Source organism: Syngnathus scovelli, chromosome 1 (assembly GCF_024217435.2).
Source record: "Syngnathus scovelli strain Florida chromosome 1, RoL_Ssco_1.2, whole genome shotgun sequence".
In the NCBI taxonomy this organism is placed as follows: domain Eukaryota; kingdom Metazoa; phylum Chordata; class Actinopteri; order Syngnathiformes; family Syngnathidae; genus Syngnathus; species Syngnathus scovelli.
Window position 1 is genome coordinate 6,008,874 of NC_090847.1, and position 22,104 is coordinate 6,030,977.

The window sequence follows — 22,104 nt, forward strand, 5'->3', positions numbered from 1 at the left end:
AACACGGAGTACGCTGCATGCTAAACCGAGATGGCTCGCTTATTACCTCGTGACCAAATGGAGACAAATAACTCACACTTGGAAATAAGGGTGGTGAAACAACATGCTTTCGTAACCCTGTTTTGCACGAAACTAGAATGCAAGGGCCACCACGCCGACAAACTGGCTCAACGTCAACGCTTAGCTGCGTTATGTCCTTGAGCAAATCAAACACAAACCTGAGCAGATCACAGTGAATGATGTTCACTGAATAATTAGTGAGTCACCTTTAAGGGGCAGCCACTATTGGGAGTTGCTAATGAAGTGTCTCATAACCTCTTCCTGGCTTGTATTAGAAGGACGCCATTACCATCAACTCATGTGCCTGGACATCTAATGCTTGAAAGGAGAGCCATCCAGACAGTAATCATGCACTTGATTTCCTTTAAAGAGAGACTTTATCAAAGTTGACTTTCATTCGCCGTGAGGTGGCGGAGGGCTCATCACGCTTGGGCTGACATTTTACTTGAATGTTACTTTTTTTACTTTCAATTATTAAAGAAAAATCTACTGACTGTGAGGATTACAGACCTTGCACCAAATCCAATCAATCAATCAATGTATCAAATGTGTCTCTGTCTTGTTATAACATTCACTCGGTTCTTTATTTCTATTAGTGCTGAAGAAATATTGGTATAAAAGTAGTACTCAGTCTTGGCATGTTTTCAACAATATTTTGTTGATTTAAGTCATTACCTTGAAAGATGATTTTTTTTCCTTTTCTTAACACAAAAGAGAAAACTACAACTGTGCCAATTGCAAAACACAAATCAAAAATATAACTTATTTCCTAAAGACCTACCAGGCAGTATTTATTCATCATTATTGTCATCACACTGTGCAAGAAATCAGTCACACGATGGGTGTATAGAAGACAATCATTTCATTTTATTAATAGAAACAATACCAGCAGGGATTGAAACAAAGTGTGCGTATCACAAAAACAAAGCAGCCCTCTGAAAATGAGGACATACATGTCAGTTTTTAAAAATTAATATTGACGCAAAACCTTCAATGCTCTCTGATCAATATGTCCAATTAGCTGCTGTTAAACTAACAAAGGCGAATGTCGACACAATAGCTGCTGCGTCGGCTCGACGATACTACTGTAAAATGTTCCCAGAGGAACCCTCGCAACGTGGCTCAACTCTGCGGTGAAAAGCATTATCATTCATTAGACGCTTCTCGCCATTCCTGCTGTTATTTTTTTTACAGACGCACCGTTGACATTCTGCTAATTCACTCGGGAGACAGTTTTGTCTGCGCGTGACTCCAAACATTCACCTATAGTTGAAGCGTTAATGGGGACAATCTGAAGAACTTAACATTTTACTCAAGTCTGTGACATTTCAAGCGGAAATGTATATTACGACTGAACCTCGGGGAAAGTCAGAATTACGGAAATATATACACGCTCGCACGTATTTTAAAAAGCCATTCGGGTTCAAATTAACCTTAAAAACGATCTTTCAGATCAAGCCATATAAAGTGTGTCTCATGAAGCCTATGGACATCATTACGCGATATCTCCTCCGTTTCCAGTGTGAAGGAAGATGTCATTATAAAGCCCAATGGATGCAAAGCTAAGACAGGGAAGCGGATGTGACCATGTTGTCTAGCAGATGTCTAGCGTGCACGTATGTGATTTACAAGGTCTCTTTCTCTTGACTGAGGAAAGTGACATATAGAAGCTCTGGATGCCATCCAGTGTCTGTTCAGCTCTTCCTCAACTTGGCCGGCGAGAGGCTTTATTCAGTTGAGAAGGAGAAGACGGAGGAAAAGGAAGCAAGGCTGCACCATGGGGTTTGGCTGGGATATATATTGGGGCCGCATCCCCCAACGCCCTCCTTCCTCAAATACCACACAGACTGGTGACTCCAGCATGGGCCATCTGTGTGGAGATGGTGACGAGACTTGGAGGTGGCAGCTTCTCTCAGCAGGAGCAGTTCCCACAGCCCTTCACACTGTTGAGGATCTCCTCCTGCAGTTTCTTCCTCTCCTCCTCCTTCTGGGAGAGGCGCTCGGGCGCCGGCCGGCTGGAGCTCTTGTTGTTGCTTAGGATTTTGCTGTTCTGGGTGTTCCACAGGTCGGCGTACAAACTGCCAGGTGTGCAGAGGAGCGTTTGGTGGTTGCCGTGCTCTTTCACTTTACCCTGTCCCGCCAGGACAAAAAAAAAAAAAAAAAAAAGAAAGAAGCCAAATCAAAATGTCTGCAAACGCACTCAGTTCTACCAAGGAAGGTGTCATAATGAGCTGACTTAATAACAATCTCTTCATGAGCACCAACACTGACCACACACAGTGCAGTGAGCCAGCTCCCCCCTGTAGGATCCCTCACGCCTCCTGAACAACTGTTGCCTTTCTCGCACAAAAACACTGACTCACAAACATACACACAAGGACGCACACAAGGACGCGCGCACGTACGCACACCACCCACACAGTCCAACACAAATGAAGGCGCCCCCTTCCCCCCAGCTCCCATGAGTGTGCAGAGGTGTCGGTATTAACTTTAGTGAGCCCCGAGACGAGCGTGCTAGTGCTAGCGTGCTTTTTAATGAGCACCCCGGGCGGTCCTCTGCCAGCGACACCTGGAAACTCCATGGTGACATCACACACCAAACATGCCTCCTCGCCACGACCCTCTGATCCCCGCCATCTGACTCAGGGAACACAGAAGCGCACATGCTCACTGGGAGCGGTTCAAAACGAGCCTCTTTCATCAGCATTGGGAGCGCCGGTGGAAAATGTCAATTGACTGCTGATCGGTTTCGCAGCGATGCTCTTTTAAGACGGCAAGTGATTCAAAGGACGGCCTTTACATGTCTTCTCACCTGTCACATGCCATTGACCACATCACAGAGTACTCGTGTTTGTGTTTACAGTGTGAACCGCTCTGAAAATCTTATTATAACACTTTTACAGCCGTCCTTAGTATCTATTCACATTTCCGCTGTCAGAGAAATGTGTGATGCATAACATCACTTTTGAAAACAAGGCGGTGACTTCCGCAAGTACAGTTCTCTAAATAAACGGCAACGCTTCCTCGCTTCAAACTGTACATTTGCAACTTCAAGGTTACTGTAAAGGAAAATTAGAAATAATATATTTGAACCATTTCATCTAATGGCAAAGCAGAAACACATATGTATATTCTCTCTGATCTGTTTGAACGAGACTTTTACTGGAGATCCATTGGAGACCTTCGCTACCTCTTCTTGCTTTCTGGCAGTATACAGTCACTCTCAGTGCTGCACAGCAGGTTGCGTGTTGATGTGGTACCTCCTCAAAATGTTTTTTCACTTGTATAGCACTTTTCCCACATGTTAAGATCGTCAAAGCACTTCACAATGAATTCACATTTAATATTTGATAGACTGGTGGAATATAATAACTGTCCAAAACAAACTGTTTGGCAGTGATAATAAACAAAAGGTGATTTGAGTGCAGATCATCCTGCAAAACGTGCTAATTGGACTGGCCATTAAAAACAAACACGTAAAGTGTACCCCGGCATATTTGCAATTGATTGAGTTTTTTTTTCTCTCCCTAGTTATTCACTGCTAGAAATCAGATACGTATTTTTGTACTCTGGTCAAAGCCTTATCTAATATAAAAGTATTGCTTTAGCGCCACCTTGTCGTATAAATGTCGTATAAATTCACTTGGGACACAGCCATGTCTTACTGCCACCCTGTGGCATTTTCAGGAAATTCGAACCTTTCGCGGGATGACTCGCAGATTTTTCGTGGCAGGCCCTGTAATTTTACTTTTAAACTTTTGATTCAGCAGAAATAACCAATCTGACAAGAAACACAATGTACTGTAAAATGAAGAGCGTGTTACGTACCTCATTAAGAACAATGATCTCGTCGGCGTCTACAACAGTGGAAAGCCTATGAGCGATGAACACAGAGGTCCTGTCTTTCACCATCTCTTTCATTGCGCTCAGGATGTTCTGAAAAAGAGCCGGCATTCTTTTTTTGTTTTTCCTCGTGTTGAAACCAAAATCTTCAAACATGACTGAAAAGACACAAGTCATCTCTCGTGTGCTTCTCACTGCAATTGTTTCCATTGTTAATTGAGGAACCCACTTATATCAAAAGGAAGTCATCATTAACACGCTCTACCATGCTTCTGAAAAGCAGAAAGGGCGTGTTGAATTTCCTCATTAAATGTAACATTTACAAAGACGGAGGAGGTTTAAGCTGAGCTGGAGCTTAAGGAGACAGAAACAGAGGCAGGTGGCAAGAGGGGAATATGTGCAGCAATGTGTGAAGGCAGGGGGGGAGATGCGGAATTATCATGTGCACCTTTGGCAGGTGACCAACTGGATGTTTGTTCTGTTAAATAAATATGCCCGCACCTCCTCAGTGATGGAGTCCAGAGATGACGTGGCCTCGTCATACAGCAGAATAGGCGGATTCTTCAGTATTGCACGGGCGATGGCCACACGCTGTTTCTCCCCGCCTGAAACGAAACAATGGACATCAGGAAACAATGCAAACAGACCTCAGCGGGTAGGTACGAAATTATGAGCGAAAGGTCTCCCCCTGCCCTCATCGGATAATCACCTCAAGCAGAGCGAAAATGCACCGCGGCAACAATTATGCTAGACGAATACAAGAGGACTTTTATTTAATTGTGAAAAAAAATCAGTAGGAGACTTTGGCTACGTCTGACTCAGCCTTTGTTACATACAAGCCGCGTGTGGCCTTTTGAATGCGAGCGGCTTTTAGAAACATTATAAAACGGCGCCAGCTGCGGGGAATTTCAGAGAAAAAGTTTGAAACCCTGAGTGACATCAGCTTATACCAACATGAAAAACTAAGATTAATGTAACAATTCTTGACAAGTGAACATGGGCTGAAAATCAAATATGCAATGTGAGTTCATCACAATGGTTGAGGTCAGGGCTCAAGTTCTTCCGCACCAAATTCAAGCATGCCTTCCCTACATCCAAATGTTTCCACCAAAAATCAAACTGTACAAAATGTCTTGTTTTAATATATTTAAAAGAAACAATTAGGTTCTAGCCAAGCATGATTGGTGAACTATTTCACTGGGTGACTCATGCTAGGCTATTTTCTGTGCATCATCAGGCACCGTTTTAGTCGCACATTTTAAAAAAGTAAAAAAGTAGAACGTTATATACCGAGTATTTCTAGTTTGTTTTTTTCAATGACGATCATATTTTAAAGTCATTTAAGTGCTACCAACCTGACAGCTTTAGGCCTCTTTCCCCAACTTGGGTGTCATAACCATGTGGCATCCTGAGGATGGCATCATGGATGCCTGCCAGACGAGCTACTTGGTAAACATCCTCCGGTGTGGCGTTGATGTTCCCGTACTGCAGGTTGTAGTAGATGGTGTTGTGGAACAGAACAGCATCCTGACAACACAAAGGACGGAGGGGGGGGGGGGGGGGGTGAGCTTCAGAGAGAATAGCAGTACTGCTGCAGCAGCGAGAGCAGAGCGCTGTAGATACAAAGACGAAGGTAGGAGGGAGAAAGAGTAGTATGCGAATGAAAAAAACATTGAACCATCTGTTCAGATTATCTTGTGAGCACATTGCAGAGAAAGCTAAATGGAATTTTAACTCTTTTTACACGCTGTTGTTGAATGTTAACACACACAAAAGAAATAAAATACGAACGTGCATAAAACTTAAGTAGATGTCGGTGAATCATTTTGCCCTATCGAATTGCATCGCAGACCTGCGGTACGACCCCTAAGGCCTTCCTCAAACTCTCGAGGCTGACGTCTCGGATGTTTTGCCCACCGATGTAGATGTTCCCCCGCTGGGGCTCATAGAAGCGGAACAACAGCCGCATTATCGTGCTCTTCCTGAAAGCAGAGATATGATAATCTTACACTCTATTGATGCCAGAAGGTGGAGACAATTGCGAGACCTTGGCGCGGGTGTACTGCTGGCGACTTACCCGGAGCCGCTGCCACCGACTATGGCTACCTTCTTCCCAGCAGGTACCTCGAAGGTCACCCCATTCAGGACTTTCTGCCCTTCCAGGTACTCAAAATAAACATCCTCGAAGCGAATGGTGGACTCTTGTGGTGTGATGCTTAATGGGGGGGCTAGATCTTTCTCCTGCAGCAAAGTTAACAGACAATGAAACGGAAAAAGATGAAATTACAACCACTGACACACACATTAGGACAGTGCAAGGACAGACGGACGGACGACTCAAGCGCAACACCTTGTGAAGATGGATATGGTGGAAAAGAAGGAGTATCAAAAGAGGATTTAAGTGGTACTTAAAAAAAAATAGACAGATTTTTCATCTTCACTCTCGACTGACTGATCAATACGTACAAAAACCTTAGTTACACAATGGGCTCAGCTCTCAGTATGACGCTGAGATAAAGCCAAGGTCAGTAGCCAATAAAGCCCCGTCCTTACGCCAAGACTGAAAGCCTGTTCTGCACAAACTAATAGCAACATAATAACCAAAAAGCCTGTAGCTAAGGCAGAGAGCAGAAACGCTCTTCCTGGCTTCTTTTAAGTTGGAAAACCTTCCAAAGGGTCGAGCCCCTCGCTAGATAGATTGCCTATATAACATGAGTGACAGCACAACCCGGCTCTGCCAATTAATACAAACAACTCACGGTCCATTAAAACAAACATATTACAACTTCACCGCTCCCGCATGCAGGAAGGGCAAAATCATTTGTTTGGCGGATTCGTTAAAGGGGTGGGGTGGATTAGTTTAAGTACATAATGCAAATGCTGAAAAGAATGCATAATGTGTTCAGTCAACAATGGCCTGCTGGGCTGCACCATTCTCCGGGGAAACACAAATGAGAGCAGTACTGATGAGTGGATGGAAGATAAAAAATAAAAAATAAGAATCATGATTACTGCCGCAATTACAGACGGGACACCTCAATCGCGCTGAGAGTGCCAGGCAGCAGACACACATTTGCACTTAAGTGGACCCTTCAAGCACGAGATGGGCTGTCAGGACAGCTCATAAAAATAACTGACAGCCACTTCGGAAGGAGAAACAAAGGGCGGGTTTGTTCAAATCAAATCTGCATTGACAGTTTATAAACAGTAAACATCCGACTATGTATTTTAAGTGCACCCACGACGTGGCGTGGTTGCTGAAAGGCAAGCGGGGAGAGACTGCGGGCTCTCGACAGCTTTTCTGAAATCAAATGTAAGTACTTCTGAAGAACTTTCAAGATCAGTGTCCAAGTTTATCCAGCATCTTTCCACTGGGTGTGTTGCACAAATACATGCAAAACTATCATTTGATTTTATGACAATAAAAGGGCTCCCGATTGAATTTCACAAATGTCTGGTGACGAAACGATGAGGTCAGATTTTACTGTTAACCTAACAATTTATCATAAGATGTCCTGTTTAACAAACATTTATTGTTTTAACCATTTGTTGCATGACTTATTTTTGCTTAATGGACAGTATTTTGCAACAATGGTTGTTCTCATACAGTTGAGTTGAGTTGAGTTCATCAAAAGCTTTAAATTGTCCTCAGAAGTAAACATTTGTGTACGTGAGCCCTGCAACTGACTCAAGAACGACCCTTGTTACGTTAAGCGCTACTGAAAATGATGAACAGATGGATTAAAAATAGATATTAGTAACACTGTGACTGTAACAAAAAAAAAAACGATTTCAAAAGTTTTCTTTTCTCATCTCGTATCGCCAGGCTTTTCTATACAGTATTTAGTTTCGCTCCATAAAAGCTGAGACTTTGTCAGAATATCAAAGGGGAACACATAAAATGCTCTTGCAATGATCTCAACAATGTGAAGAAATTAATGTCGGGCTGCCACTGACGTTACCTTGATCTTGGTGTCAATACTGAGCAGTGTGAAAAGCGTGTTCATGTCTATAAGCGCCTGCCGCGTCTCTCTGTACACGGTGCCCAGGAAGTTTAGAGGGAGGGAGAGCTGGAAGAGCAGGCCGTTCACCATCACCAGGTCACCCACTGTCATCGTACCTACAAGCCAGCAGCAACGCAAAAACATATCAAGGATGTTCTCATAATGAATATCATAAACTAGTGTAAAAACAGCATGGCCAGCAAAATATGTGACGCAAACAAATGAAGTAGAAATACGGTGACAATCACCTGCTGCAATTCCCTTGCTTGCCAGCACCATGATACCGGTGAGGCCGACACTGAAGATGGCACTCTGGCCAAAGTTGAGCATTGCGAGCGTGGATGTGGTTTTTAAAGAGGACGACTCGTAGCTCTTCAGGAAGCCGTCGTACCTTTGGGCTTCATAATTCTCGTTGTTGAAGTACTGGCGTGAAAAACAAAGCGATGGAGACGGGAATGACTTGGGAGACATACAATGAAAAGAACGTGTACATTGAGCACAAAGCACAAAATGTGGCTGGGGTTGGAGGTTAAGGAAATGTCAGACAGATACTCGAGTACAACCCACATCAAGAGTGTATCCGTTCTCCGAGTGGAATCTGAGTCTCGGTTGGCCTAGAACCAAAACACTTCATGACTGTATCTTCACATCCTTGGCATTGAAATGAAAATCAGTACATTAACAGAACAAAACTTATAGTCAGCTAAAGATTAAGCTTGTGTGGAATAACTCTAAAGACATGCTCTTCAAGTTGTGGTGGAAGGACAGCATACAATCATTTCTGTCAAACTCGGTGGATGGCATCTTAACGTCTGCCGCCAGAGAAGCGCTTAACTGCTGAATCACAAGAGCGGCACTAATTTTGATGAAGCCATACAGCTATCACTTGAGAGGAAAGCCTCATGAATCGGCTCCACGCACGTTGCTTAAAGGCAGCAAATAAAACTCCAACCATAACAAGCTCCCTCTACCACTCCACCGCCAATTACCCACTAACTGACAAACATTGCATTTGTTTAGTTGCCCTCGTGTTTTTCTGCTTGGGCAAAGTGGGCGGATTTGCTTCTTTCGCTACCGACTGTGTGGCTACGGACGTGCCATACAATATGGAAAGGCGAAGGCAGGGGACCTGATCGAGAGGAAAATGTAGCACACGACAAACAAACAGAAGCTGCGCAAGGAAGGCACCCTGTTCAGGTTCCTCATTGAGCCCTTTGTGAAAGTGGAACGGATTTCTGAGTGGGTGGAGATCTAATTATGTATGCACTCACAGCTCAGAGAGATGCTAAATTCGGCCACATTGACACAGATGATACAAAATAACAGAACAACATGTAAAAGGAAAACAGAATGTAAATTAAGCAAAGGAAATAACATAGGTGGCAAAATATATCCGGAGCAATGAACAAAAATCCCTTGGAGCCTGCTCGAGAGGTCATTTGTTTGTGTGTGTACAAATGTACAAATGCAACAAAGATGCAGCGAATGAGGTTTAAAATGGAGCAAGGTGCAAGAAATCTGAGTCTAATAAAATGGTGAGTTTTTAGAGAAATAAGGGTTTATAGATAGAAACAATTTACACTGACTATTTTCATCATTATCATTTTCTACAAGGTGATATAATTTTAATATCTTTGCATTTTGTAGCTTATTGTAATAATAACAGAAGACCTTAGTGCTGAAAGTGCTCTGTCAACTGTGTAAAGGTTGCCAACTTAACAGCATTCTAGTAATCATTTCTAAGTGTACTGATTTCAGTACTGACATTTATCTTTGGGCTCACGTAACCATTATTCTTTCTGTCTTAGAAAAGACATCTTACACGGGTGCACAGGCACATACTGAGAGAAAACAAAGCTGCGGAATTATAGGACAAAAATAATATTTATTGCAGTATGTGTGCATTACTTTCATTCTTAAGTGTTTGTAGGCTACAAACAAAAGTGTTCTCAACCCTCACCTGATAAATTTGTTTCGGATCCATGGTATTGTTGTCTTAAAGAAATGTTTTCTTTTGACTATTACACTCTTATAGCACGTAGCCTGACTGACCTACTATATACATGGGCTTTTGATTCAATGGAGAAAAAAATATATACTATGGTCCTTTAAATGTGTATTTGAATGTCCCTGCTTTACTGGAGTGCCATTACTAATCAGTGCACAATCACATACAGATTAGATAGATTATACTGACGTGTTGGGCAGAATTAAGGTCAATTGAAATTTTGAAAGTCTGAGGCCAATCATATGTGAAGTCCCTCAATTGATCTAGGCCAAGCTACTACTTGGTGCCTTTGCATAACACTTGAATTAAGATGTGACTGATGGCATTTATGGAACATGAGATTACATTTTCAAACTCTGAACAGGAAAACTGCATGAATTGTCCTTCCACCTATTAAAATGAATGGTTAGAATAAACCATTGAGCCCCATCTTTCTGACATGATGTGTAAATAAAATGTTTGTGCAACTGTATATCTGTACTAACACATATTGAGTACAGTGCACATATTGATTGTTTTTTTAAGGACACAAATTGTTACCTTTTAATTCAGTGTTACTCTTAATAACAGTACTTGGTATTGTAGGTTTGAAAGAGAAAAGAAAGAACCAGTGTTATTCGATATTGATTGTATCATTAGTCATATAGTTCCTGACTCAAGTGAAAGGAAGCAAAAGACAGGAATGAAAAATGAAGGAGGGGGGCGCAATGAGGATGAACTGAAAATAGGGTTTGAAGTATAGAGGTGTGCGGGAATGTGTACGTGCCTATGTGATCTCACCTTAACAGTCTCATAGTTAAGAAGAGAGTCGATAGCTGCGTTGCCTGCTTCGTTGTCTGCTTTGTTCATTTCTATGCGGAAACGAGTCCTGTGCACAGAAACAAGCACTTTGGCGCACGTTTGCCGATAAGTGCCGACAGTAGCGAGTCTCAACTGCAGGGGTGTCAAACTAATTTTTTTCACGGGCTGCATTGTAGTCATAGCTTCTTTCGGAGGGCCATTGTGACTGTCAACCCAAATAAATGTATGAGCACCTCATATTATATACAGTAAAAGCTACAAAACAAACTGACAAATAACTCGTTTTCAAATCAGACGAGTAAAAACTGGTCAAATATTTAAAAAAAAAAAGATGTTATTAAAAGTGAAGACAATTTGCAATTCTAGTAATGACACATGAATTTGATGCACAACTTGTCTTCGTGGGCTACATAAAATGATGTGGTGGGCCGTATCTGGCCCCCGGGCCTTGAGTTTGACACCTGTGCTCTACTGTCTGCACGTTATAAATGAGCAAATTGAAGATGGACGGGCTAAATGTTACCTCCACTGCGTCACGAGAATGGTGAAAAGGGTGTATGTGGATAATGTACCCAAGGCCACGGCCGTGAACTCTCCACCACACTTGTAGAACTGCACAGGACAAAAGCAGGTAGAGGGAGAGACAAAAAATATATATATATTTTATCACTTGCAACTTAACAGCCCCATGACACAAAGTCAAGCAAGCACGTCAGCCTACCGTGCTCCGGCACGCGTGTCAAAAGTGAGTTTGTGGCCACTTCGCAACGAAATAGGGTGTCACAAATGGAGGGGAAACGACAAGAACTACTAATCGTGCTAATGCTGTGGCCATGTGGGCAATGAAGTCTGTCTTCATTACATGCTAGCTGACATTATGGTCCGGGGTGGAATAATAAGGCAAAGCTACAGACTAGCAGATGTTTTAGTGCCAGTGTGTGCGTGTGCTTGCGGGTAGGCATACACTACAGGAGGACATTAGGCTGCAACAAAGCTTGGGGATTCTACATCGATGCTAATGGGCTCCGGGTTGCCCACCCAAAGAAACTGGGGATTCATCTAATGAAAATGAGACATTCTGGAATTAATATCCTGACGTTCTGCTGTGAAATGTGCCAAGGTGATGTAAGATGCTGGGTATTGAAATAATAACGGGACCACACAGACTGAAAACTGTGAGAAGCTTTTGCTTTTCAGAGCCTTCAACTTTTCAAACACCATGAGGAAAGATCCCAAAACAGATCTTACCAGAATGGCGCTCACAAGTCCCATCTCAAAGACTGTGGGGCCCAGATTGAAGATGAGGGCACTAAGGACAAATGAGATGCCTCGGGTGCCACGGTCGATGGCCTTGGATAGTGCTCCCGTCTGGCGGCTGAGATGGAAGCCCAGATCCAGATTGTGCAAGTGGAGGAAGACATTTTTGGCGATGCGTCGAATAGAGCTCTGGGCCACTTTGCCAAACACCATATTCCGAAGCTCGTTGAAGAGGGCTGCGCAGGCCCGCGACAAACCATCTGGGACAGGGCAGGACAAAGGAAATTACACACCTGACGCTGAGAAGAATGAAACCGGGCTGGGCTTTATATACAGTACATTATAGTATATTATATATACGTACAGTACGATACAGTACAGTACACACACACACACACACACAGACACACACACACAAACACACACAATTTGGCTGGGGTCAGTTACAAATTAATATTAGTCCGACTTTGAATGACACCTGGTCATCTTGACGTGATTTCGCTGAGGATACATTGCTTGTCTTATGGGACGAGAGTGAGGCAGTAATTGCTCTGTCTGCCGGTCTTCGTGGGGCAGTAATGCGGCGTTAAATAGGAATGCTCATCAAATGAACAAAACAACAAAAACATCTGACAAGGTAGGATGAGCACAGGGCTACCACTTCAGCCAAACTACACACCCCTCCACAGAGCAGTGCAAAAAGGGTGCAAAGAATACAATTCCATTCTCAAAGAGCATATTGTACATTCTTCCTTGTCATCCTTTTTTATCCCGTCTGGAGTCCTGTCCGTGTGCTGCAATTATTCACCAAGCACTACTGAGCAAGATCTAAGTGGGCTCATTAAAATAAGTGGCTACAGGGCTAAGTGTATTCAAGCTGATCTCAAACACGGAGACTTACGGTAGAAAAAAAAAAAGAAAAGAAAAAACCCAATGATCATCGTCACACACACATCTGGGTGTGGTGAAATTTGTCCTCTGCATTTAACCCATCCCCATTTGATTTTAATCCATCCCCTGGGGGAGAGGGGAGCAGTGAGCAGCAGCGGTGCCGCGCTCGGGAATCATTTGGTGATCTAACCCCCCAATTCCAACCCTTAATGCTGAGTGCCAAGCAGGGAGGCAATGGGTCCCATTTTTATAGTCTTTGGTATGACCCGGCCGGGGTTTGAACCCACAACCTTCCAGTCTCAGGGCGGACACTCTACTACTAGGCCACTGAGCTGTCCGGTCACTATTTTCCTGATGCATTTATGCTTCTCATTAGCACCTCAGACACAAAAAAACCTAATCTAATTAGAAATGAACTTCTGACTAAACCTCCACCTCACCTCGGACTCCTCTTTGGTGGACGAGACGATTCGGGCAATAAGAAATGAGGTATACAAACGGAATGCAGAGAGAAAAAAAGATGGGGGGGAAAAAAAACATACCTGGCCTTCGTCAGAAACCCACTATGAGATAAATCAGAATATCTAAGTCTGCTTTAGAAAAATATGAATGCCTCCCTGTTCACCTTGAAAGGACCGATTGCCACATTGAAAAGTTGTCAGGAAATATGTGCGGATTAAAATAGATGAACTCAAACGTATAATAAAAGCGCATAATGTCAATAAAAGGAGGATAAGGCAGGGCTTGTGCAGCTGCATTGATGCGAGTGTGTCGGGAAAGGTCAGCCTGGAGATAATAGGCAGTCCCATAGTCCCCTCTGATGAGCACGGCACACTGCTAGTGCAACAAAAGTGCGGAACTCACAGCCAATCAGCATGGCCGTTGCCATGGTAGCCACAGTGCTTGCCCCATCACTCAGGTTCAGCATGTGTCCCGACATCTGGTTAAGCTCGTCCACTGCATACTTAAACATGAAGGGCACCGTCACATTGGTGATCTGGGAAGGCAAAGAGCAAGGAGGAGGGAAGTGAGTCTCAAAATGAGGAAAACAAAAACAACTCTGTGGTCCTAAGTAGTAAACCCAATCAGATGTATCGAGGGGGTCCGGTCGCACAGTAGATTCCCCCCACTCAAATATTTATTTGAATAGTAGACTCGCACTTAATGCGAGTCTGATATTCAAGGTACGGTTCCCAAAAATATATTTAATTCTATTCAATTGACAGAATTGTCAATGTCCAGTGAAAGAACTCCTGTGCCCATTTGTACAGCAGTCTCCATTTGGGAGGTTTTAAAAAGCTAAAACCAGATTTATTTTCCAACATGCACTTGGAAGCTTTACACGCATCGTCCGTGCATGTCCGTGAATGTTCCCTGACTGCCTCTGCTCCTGTGCTGGCTGGTATTTCCAGCTAATGGAAGTGAATTGGGTATTAGGGCTAATTAAAAGCACAGGGACAGCTGTCTGAGTCAACCTGAGCACTTTGTGATACATTAGGGCAGCCAGAGAATACAGGAGAAACGCAGCAAGACCCTCTCTCCATTCTGCCTTGTTTCTTGGATTTTCTCTCATCAAATGCTGCACGAATATCAACAAAATATAACAGAATATCAGTACAGTAAAGAAAATAAGATACATACACTTAGCCCTAAATAGACTCAATTGTTCACATAGCCTACAAACGGACACAAGCGATGAAGAAAGAAAGCTATCAACAACAGGGTTCGCAATTTGTACACTTGACATGGGCACTGTACTCTGGCATTAATAGTCCTGCCTTTTAGAAATATAAATCAATCAGAAAATCCATGTCACATATTAAACACCACATCACTAATCTACTAACTCTCTGGTGGGTCTCATCACGAAGGGCGACGAGACTCGGTACAGGTCGGAAGTTGACCTTCTGACCACGTGGTGCAGGGACAACAACCTCCTGCTGAACGTCAATAAGACCAAGGAAATCATTGTTGACTTCCGGAAGGGTCACACAACACACCTGCCGCTGATCATCGACGGTGCTGTGATGGAGAGGGTGAGCTGCACCAAGTTCCTGGGGGTGCACATCAGTGAGGACCTCTCCTGGTCCGCAAACACCTCGTCACTGGCAAAGAAAGCTCAGCGCCGCCTGTACTTCCTGCGGAAGCTCAGGCGTGCATGTGCTCCTCAGGCAGTCCTTTCTACATTCTACCGTGGCACCATTGAGAGCGTCCTCACCAGTTGCATCGCTGTCTGGGGTGGTAACTGCACTGAACAGAACTTGAAGGCCCTGCAGCGCATAGTGAATACGGCTGGTAAGATTATTGGTGCTTCGCTCCCCTCCCTGAAGGACATTTACACCTCCCATCTCGCCCGCAAGGCAACCTCGATTGCCAGAGATGTGAGTCACCCGGCTCACTCTTTGTTTGACCTTCTGCCCTCTGGGAAGAGGTACAGGAGCCTGCGCTCCCGCACCACCAGACTCGCCAACAGCTTCTTTCTCCAGGCTGTTAGGGCCCTGAACTCGCTACCCCCTTCTGCGTAGCGTGCGGCACTGTTGCGCTATTTTCGGGAATGTCTGCTGTACGCGCACTTGCTCCTTTTTTTCTGCTCCTCTTATTTATTTATTTATTTATTGTTGTGTTATTTATTCATTATTTATTCAGCACGCGTTTGTTATACTTGTTTACTTGTTTGTCTGTTGTGAGCCATGTCTTGTCACCGTGGGATAGGGGGGGAACGAAATTTCGGTTTCTTTGTGTGTCTTTGGCATGTGGAGAAATTGACAATAAAGCTGACTTTGACTTTGACTTTGGATCATTACAAGGTTGTAAAATGTAGCTACTTTGTTGAACCTACTGGTTTGTCACTAGATAATTCAGCAGATAGAAAAACATCCTCCACGCAGATGACGCTTCCATGAGGAATTGGGGAGACCTGCACCAAAGCAGGAAATCAATAAGAAAGGTTGGATGATGTCGCCTCTAAAACACACACTAGAGGGAGCCGTGCTCAGAGGATGAGCCTATTAGGCAGCTGTAAATTTGTGTTTTACAAGGTGAGCATTTCCGGACATATATTACACTGACGACTGGCACTATGTTTCATTTTGACTTGCACACGTGCGGTCTACCTACAGTAAGATGAGACGACGTCACAAAAATCCAAGGAACAAATTAGAGTGAAAATGATTGATTAAAAAAAGACAACTCTAATTAACTGGGAAAATTACATGGCAATGACAAAAATAAAACTACGTTTCCGTGCTTGTATTTTAGTGCGCACACACAAGTAAGCTGCTCTCTGCCAGGATACGGGTGACGAGTAGCACTTTAGTTCTAGCCTTGAATTTTTAACGGTGAAGCTTTTATTACCAGAAAGCAACATTTTACTGTAATGCCCTTTGGTGGGAGACTTTAGAGCACTTTTCAACTTCCACCAGCCAGTACTGTCTTTAATATCAAGAAAATGTTTTGTCTGATTGCAACACTTCACCTGACATAAATATTACATGTACTGAAGTCTCAAAGGCGCATCACTTTTGGAGTGTAGAAATAAAAGAAGTGCACAGCAGAATGCAAGAAAAACTCCAACAGGTGCAATTTTCGAACGTTAAACTTTTCAGCTACCATAAAGCCAAAGTGGCATGCCAAGGCAACAAGTCAAGTCAACGTATATGATGATCTGATATTTATCATAGAAACGGAATAGTCTTGGCCTAATACCTTGGCTGCAGCTAGCAGGCCCAGAGAGATGGTAACACGGGCCCGCAAGTCAGGTCTGTCCTTGGGCCACACGTAAGTCAGCATGGCGGACAGGATGGTAGTTGTGTTGACTTCTTTCAGCTGTAGACAACAAAAGCAAGCTTTCATTTAGATTGAAAACGAGCAAAAAGCTTACTCTCAAGATAACACAAAATGCATTAGATTCAATTCAAATAAATTCACATTTGCAAGACTTCAACACTGTATAGTGGAACCTGCAGAGTGGGAATAGTTTGACTTTTTATTATTTTATTTCTTCTTTATATTACTCAGAAGACAGTTAAGAATGTTAACTCTGACATACATTGGGTGTCATAGACTATTTCACATGGCCTACCAAATGTCTACAGGGGGCCCCTGGGGCTTCTCAAAGAATCACCAAGCAGAGCTGAAGATCCAGCCTGACACGACAAGTCCCCGGAGACACCTGTGCTGTCATCCCATCTGACGGTGGGGCGCCCGCTGCTGCCAGCATGTCTATTTACCAGCACTCTAGCGCACACCTGCCACAGGGACTCTTGCAGGCCAAAGTTGATGCACTAATTCCTCTAATCCATTCAATATGGATGCGCCGTGGTACAGCCCCAAATTGCACGACCTTGTTCGCAACATCTGCCTTTGATTCCAATTCAATTAAGTAATACGCGACACTGCATAGAGGGAGTTAACATTTACTGCAATTGCGAAGCTTTGTGTGATACAAAATGGGGCTCGGGTGATTGGTGCTTTAAATCTGCTTAATTCAGTGTGTGGAAAGAAAACGATCATCAATGTTGGGTGGTTTTACAGTGTTATCCATAATGATCTTTAATGTGCTTAAAAGTTAATGAGTGTATTTGTTTTAAATATACGTATACTATCTGTTTAAATAAATAATGCTTTGAGATATGAGTATCCACTTGACAAGGTAGCTTTATGCCAAAGACCCTATTCCACTGACTGGCGAGTAATTGTGAGTGTTTTTGAAAGCAATAAATGTTGCGTTCTCGTGGTCCATTCAAGGCTTTTGAACAGGTCAAAATTCTCTTGTGACGAGAAAAGTAAAAGGTGAACATCTGCTAAAAGTTTGTGTATTTTTGTGCTCTTTCCTTAAAACCCATCCATCCATCCATCCATTTTCTGAACCGCTTAGTCCCCACGGGGTCGTGGGTGTGCTGGAGCCTATCCCAGCCGTCATCGGGCAGTAGGCGGGGGACACCCTGAACCGGTTGCCAGCCAATCGCAGGGCACACAGAGACAAACAACCATTCGCACTCGCACTCACACCTCGGGACAATTTGGAGTCTTCAATCGGCCTACCAACCGGAGTGTCCGGAGAAAACCCACGCGGGCCCGGGGAGAACATGCAAACTCCACACAGGGAGGGCCGGAGGTGCAATCGAACCCGCACCGTCCTAACTGTGAGGCGGACGTGCTACCCAGTGCCCCGCCGAGCCACATAAAACCATTATGTCATTATTTTTCTTAAATATCTTATTTTTAGTGGACCCCTCCATTACTTTTCCCTATCAGTCCATCTGTGATTTGCTTGCACAAACACTGAACAACAAAAGTGCTCACCACATTTTTGGGGTCTGCATTGAGGCGTCCTCCGGCATTCCCGTGCCAGCATGTTCGTTTGTCTGTCACCTGCAAATGCTGCGAAACTTTTGCCATTAGAATGAATCTGATATATTCACAGCACTTAGATCTGGAAGTACGTTGCATGTCTACTTACGTTTGCTGCCTCCAAAATGCGGCGACAGCCTTCATTTGTTTTTGTATTCCATGTGATTGTTCGTGAGTGTGGCAGGGTACTAAGCTGAAACACAAAATGTAAATGCACTGATCATAAATTTGTATTACGGCTCCCCACTGTGTGTGCTCAATTTGTTATTTCATTCTGACAGTTCACAGATTACTAAAAGCCTTGCGCTAATCACTATAAAGCCACTTATGTACATTTTGTGGGATCTTGAAAGCAAGAAAATTCCTTTTGATTGCTTCCGTTTTACAATTTTCAGAAGTTGAGTAAATTTTTATTTTTGTCTTAACAGATTTTACAATGCAATGCACATGCAATGCACGCCAATTATGCATATATTTTAATATTTTAACAATACTGTACTGTTTATTGTTTAACCATTAATTATTAATCTATTTATTTGACCTATTTATTTATAATTTATTTTTATCTATTTGTTGTTTATTAATATTAAGCTATATTGTCTGTTTATCTATGTGTTTCTGTATCTAACTGCTGGCTCCTGAATTTGCCCCGGGGATCAATAATCTATCTATCTATCTATCTATCTATCTATCTATCTATCTATCTATCTATCTATCTATCTATCTATCTATCTATCTATCTATCGTAATTGCCGGACTATAAGCCGCGACTTTTTTCCAAAATTTTGGACCCTGCGGCTTATAGTCAGGTGCGGCTTATATAATATTTGTTTTCGTGATTTTTGTGATGACTTGATCACTTTTACTCTTAACACTATTATATACAGTAAAAGCTACAAAACAAACTGACAAATAACTCGTTTTCAAATCAGACGAGTAAAAACTGGTCAAATATTTTTAAAAAAAGCTATTATTAAAAGTGAAGACAATTTGCAATTCTAGTAATGACACACGAATTTGATGCACAATTTGTCTTCGCGGGCCACATAGAATGATGTGGCGGGCCGTATCTGGCCCCCGGGCCTTGAGTTTGACAACTGTGCTCTAAACCCTTTCTCTTACTCTGCCATATCACTCAGAGATTAAACAAAGCAGTGGCGCTGTTTGGACAATCTGCATTGTAATTGTACTAAGTTCATCTTGTTTTTCCTTTTTTTAATCACTTCACTGGTTTCTTTTATATCAAACAAGTTGTTTGATATAAAAGAAACCAGTGAAGTAATCTGCATTGTATTAAAACCCAATCAATCAGCATTTAAATTCAATTCTTCTGACATTTTGCTCACCAAAAACAGGTTGTAATGAATGTGAACTTTTAATGCATTTTATTCAGAAGGTTACTTTGAACCTTAAACGGCGGCGCGGCGTACTTATGGATTTTTACGGCCTCCGGTCTCCAGGGGGCGCTCTAGCCGGAAGCAAGAGCGAGACAGGCGAAGAAGAGATAATGCGCCGAAGCAGACGTGCTAGTTTTTGTTTACATTTCGCGCATCACGCGATCAAGACGGATATTACTGAAAGGAAGCCTTTATACACAAACCGTCATCATGGGGGACAAAATAAATGCATATGATGCAGCTTTTAAGCCAAAGGCAGTCGATGTTGATGACATTATCTTGTGTCTACTCTGGAGCGTACTTATGGATTTTTACGGCCTCCGCTCTCCAGGGGGCGCTCTAGCAGGAAGCAAGAGCGAGACAGACGAAGAAGAGATAATGCGCCGAAGAAGACGTGATCGTCTCGCGCATCACGCACACACCCACATTCACACAAAGACAGGAAGCATTTATACACAAACCGTCATTATGGGGGATAAAATAAATGAATATGATGCCGCTTTTAAGCTATACGTGTCGCTCGCTAGTTTAATATAATGTAGCGCTTCGTGCATGAATAAGATTAGCATGAACAGAACCTCTTCACACTCGAAGAAATGCATAAAACCGACGACGAAAGAGAGACTGAGAAAGTGTGAGGCGAAGGATATCTAACGCTATTCCAATCGGACACTAAGGAGGAAGACTTGGTTTCAGTGCACAGAAGACGGCTCTTTTTGCACTTTTACTGGTATGTTTTTTTTAACCAGCCCTGTTCGTGCTGTGCTACCGTGTTGCTGCTGTGTAACCGCCGTTATTACCGCCGCGTCTCAGTGACTTTGCTGTGTTAATTCCGTGTTGTTGTGGTATTACTGCCGCGTCACAGGCAGTGTTTGGAAAGAAATGTTAAGGTATGTTATTAAAGCTTTAAAAAAAACTTTCTGTGTCCAGTCTTTCTTTGCTAATAACTCGCGTGCACACTTCCGCGTTGCTGCGGTACTACTGCTGCGTCACAGGCAATGTTTGTTAAGTATGTTATTAAAATGTTAAAAAGGCTTTCTATGTACTGTCTTTCTTTGTAAAAAACTCGTGTGCAAGTGCGGCTTATAGTCCGGTGCGGCTTATGTAAGAAAAAAAAAAAAGAAATATCCCTGAATTTTAGCTGGTGCGGTTTATAATCCGGTGCGGTTTATAGTCCGGCAATTACGGTATCTATCTATCTATGTAATGTAGAGAAAGAAGTACAATGTAAACCCTGACAATACATTATAAACTGAAAATGTAGTAAATACACTACAGTACTCCCAAAAAGTAAGAGATACAGTATTTGACTTTCAAGTGTAATTTCAAGATGAAACTATAAATATAACCTTTACTTGTTATCTTAATTTCACCTTGTCTGCATCATGCAATGTTTCAGTATTTGTCGCAAAAAAAAAAAAAGTGAATAATGGATTAAACACTCATTGTTAATTTTGCTGTTAGGGTCCTTGTAAGAGAAGAGCAAATTGAATATTGAATAACATATGCAATATTTAATAGTCAGAAATAAGCATACTATTTACGTGGATATTGTCAGTGGAAATTAGGTTAATAAAGTTTCAGCAATACAAAAGTGTTTTAAAAACACAAAATGAAGTGTTCAGAAGCAAAATTAAGTATATAGACATGCAAGTGACTTGCAGTGGAAACCCAAGCATCATTTCGAAACTGCGTGTCATATCAAAACTGAAAATGGATGTCTTCAACTTTCACTTTTGAAATGTCTCAATCTTTTTATGTTATTCTATTCATTCGTTTAACCGTGGAGTTTACAGCTCATACACAATGACGTCAGCAGAAAATACTTAGATGTCAATATACCACTGGGTGGGACAAACACGCTTATCTAACATTTACTGACTTCTTGTCGCTCTCTGACACGTGATGCAAGACCCCTAGGACAAGATTTGACCAACTAAAGAAACGAAGACCATTTCACGACCCATACAGTAATTCAGTTGCCATACAAAAAATCGCATAGAACATTGAGTTGAAGAGAAGTTACAACTTGGAAACATCCAACTACTGGAGATCTAAGTTAGCACCTAGCTAGCAGTGATTATACAAACGCATGTGGGGTTTGCATGACATCAGCCGCATAGAACACCCACGTGAGAATACTACAATAACACTTCGTTAGTTTAACTCAAATGTAACAATTGAGGACATTTGACCACTTGTGTCCAGCTCTGTCCTTGTGTGTTGACTGTCACCCCAAAAAGCACCATGTCCTGTCTAACTCCTCGTTGAACTTACCAGGTAAGAAGGTTGGCGCGAGCACTTCGTCTCATTCTCGCTTTGACCTTTACTCCAAGCGTGGTAGGACCTAGTTTTTTGAAGGATAATTGCCAGTTTTCTTCTGTGAAAGTGTAAGCCGCATTTCAGTGACACCAACAGTGGCGCCATGTTGCAAGTGTGAGAGGAGGCGGGGCGTGCGCGCCGGCTACGTCATTTCCGTTTAGGTCATCGC

The 22,104-nt window shown here is 42.7% G+C and overlaps 1 protein-coding gene across 2 annotated transcripts; it reads right to left on the bottom strand.

The window, feature by feature from the left end:
• Window positions 1-905: 905 nt before the first annotated feature.
• abcb7 (ATP-binding cassette, sub-family B (MDR/TAP), member 7) lies at window positions 906-22,040 on the bottom strand. 2 transcript variants are annotated; one of them, XM_049746956.1, is made up of 16 exons: window positions 21,891-22,040; window positions 18,326-18,409; window positions 18,169-18,246; window positions 16,570-16,689; window positions 13,729-13,861; window positions 11,965-12,233; window positions 11,240-11,328; window positions 10,696-10,783; window positions 8,156-8,330; window positions 7,866-8,023; window positions 5,981-6,144; window positions 5,756-5,885; window positions 5,259-5,430; window positions 4,405-4,508; window positions 3,889-3,996; window positions 906-2,191 (listed from the first exon to the last, which is right to left on the bottom strand). In XM_049746956.1, exons 1-16 carry the CDS (start codon window positions 22,038-22,040, stop codon window positions 1,973-1,975), a joined length of 2,241 nt encoding a protein of 746 aa, XP_049602913.1. In that variant the 3' UTR covers window positions 906-1,972. The 2 variants fall into 2 exon arrangements, with proteins under 2 accessions (XP_049602913.1, XP_049602919.1); XM_049746962.2 differs by lacking the exon at window positions 906-2,191 and adding an exon at window positions 2,211-2,697.
• Between the last annotated feature and the right edge of the window lie 64 nt (window positions 22,041-22,104).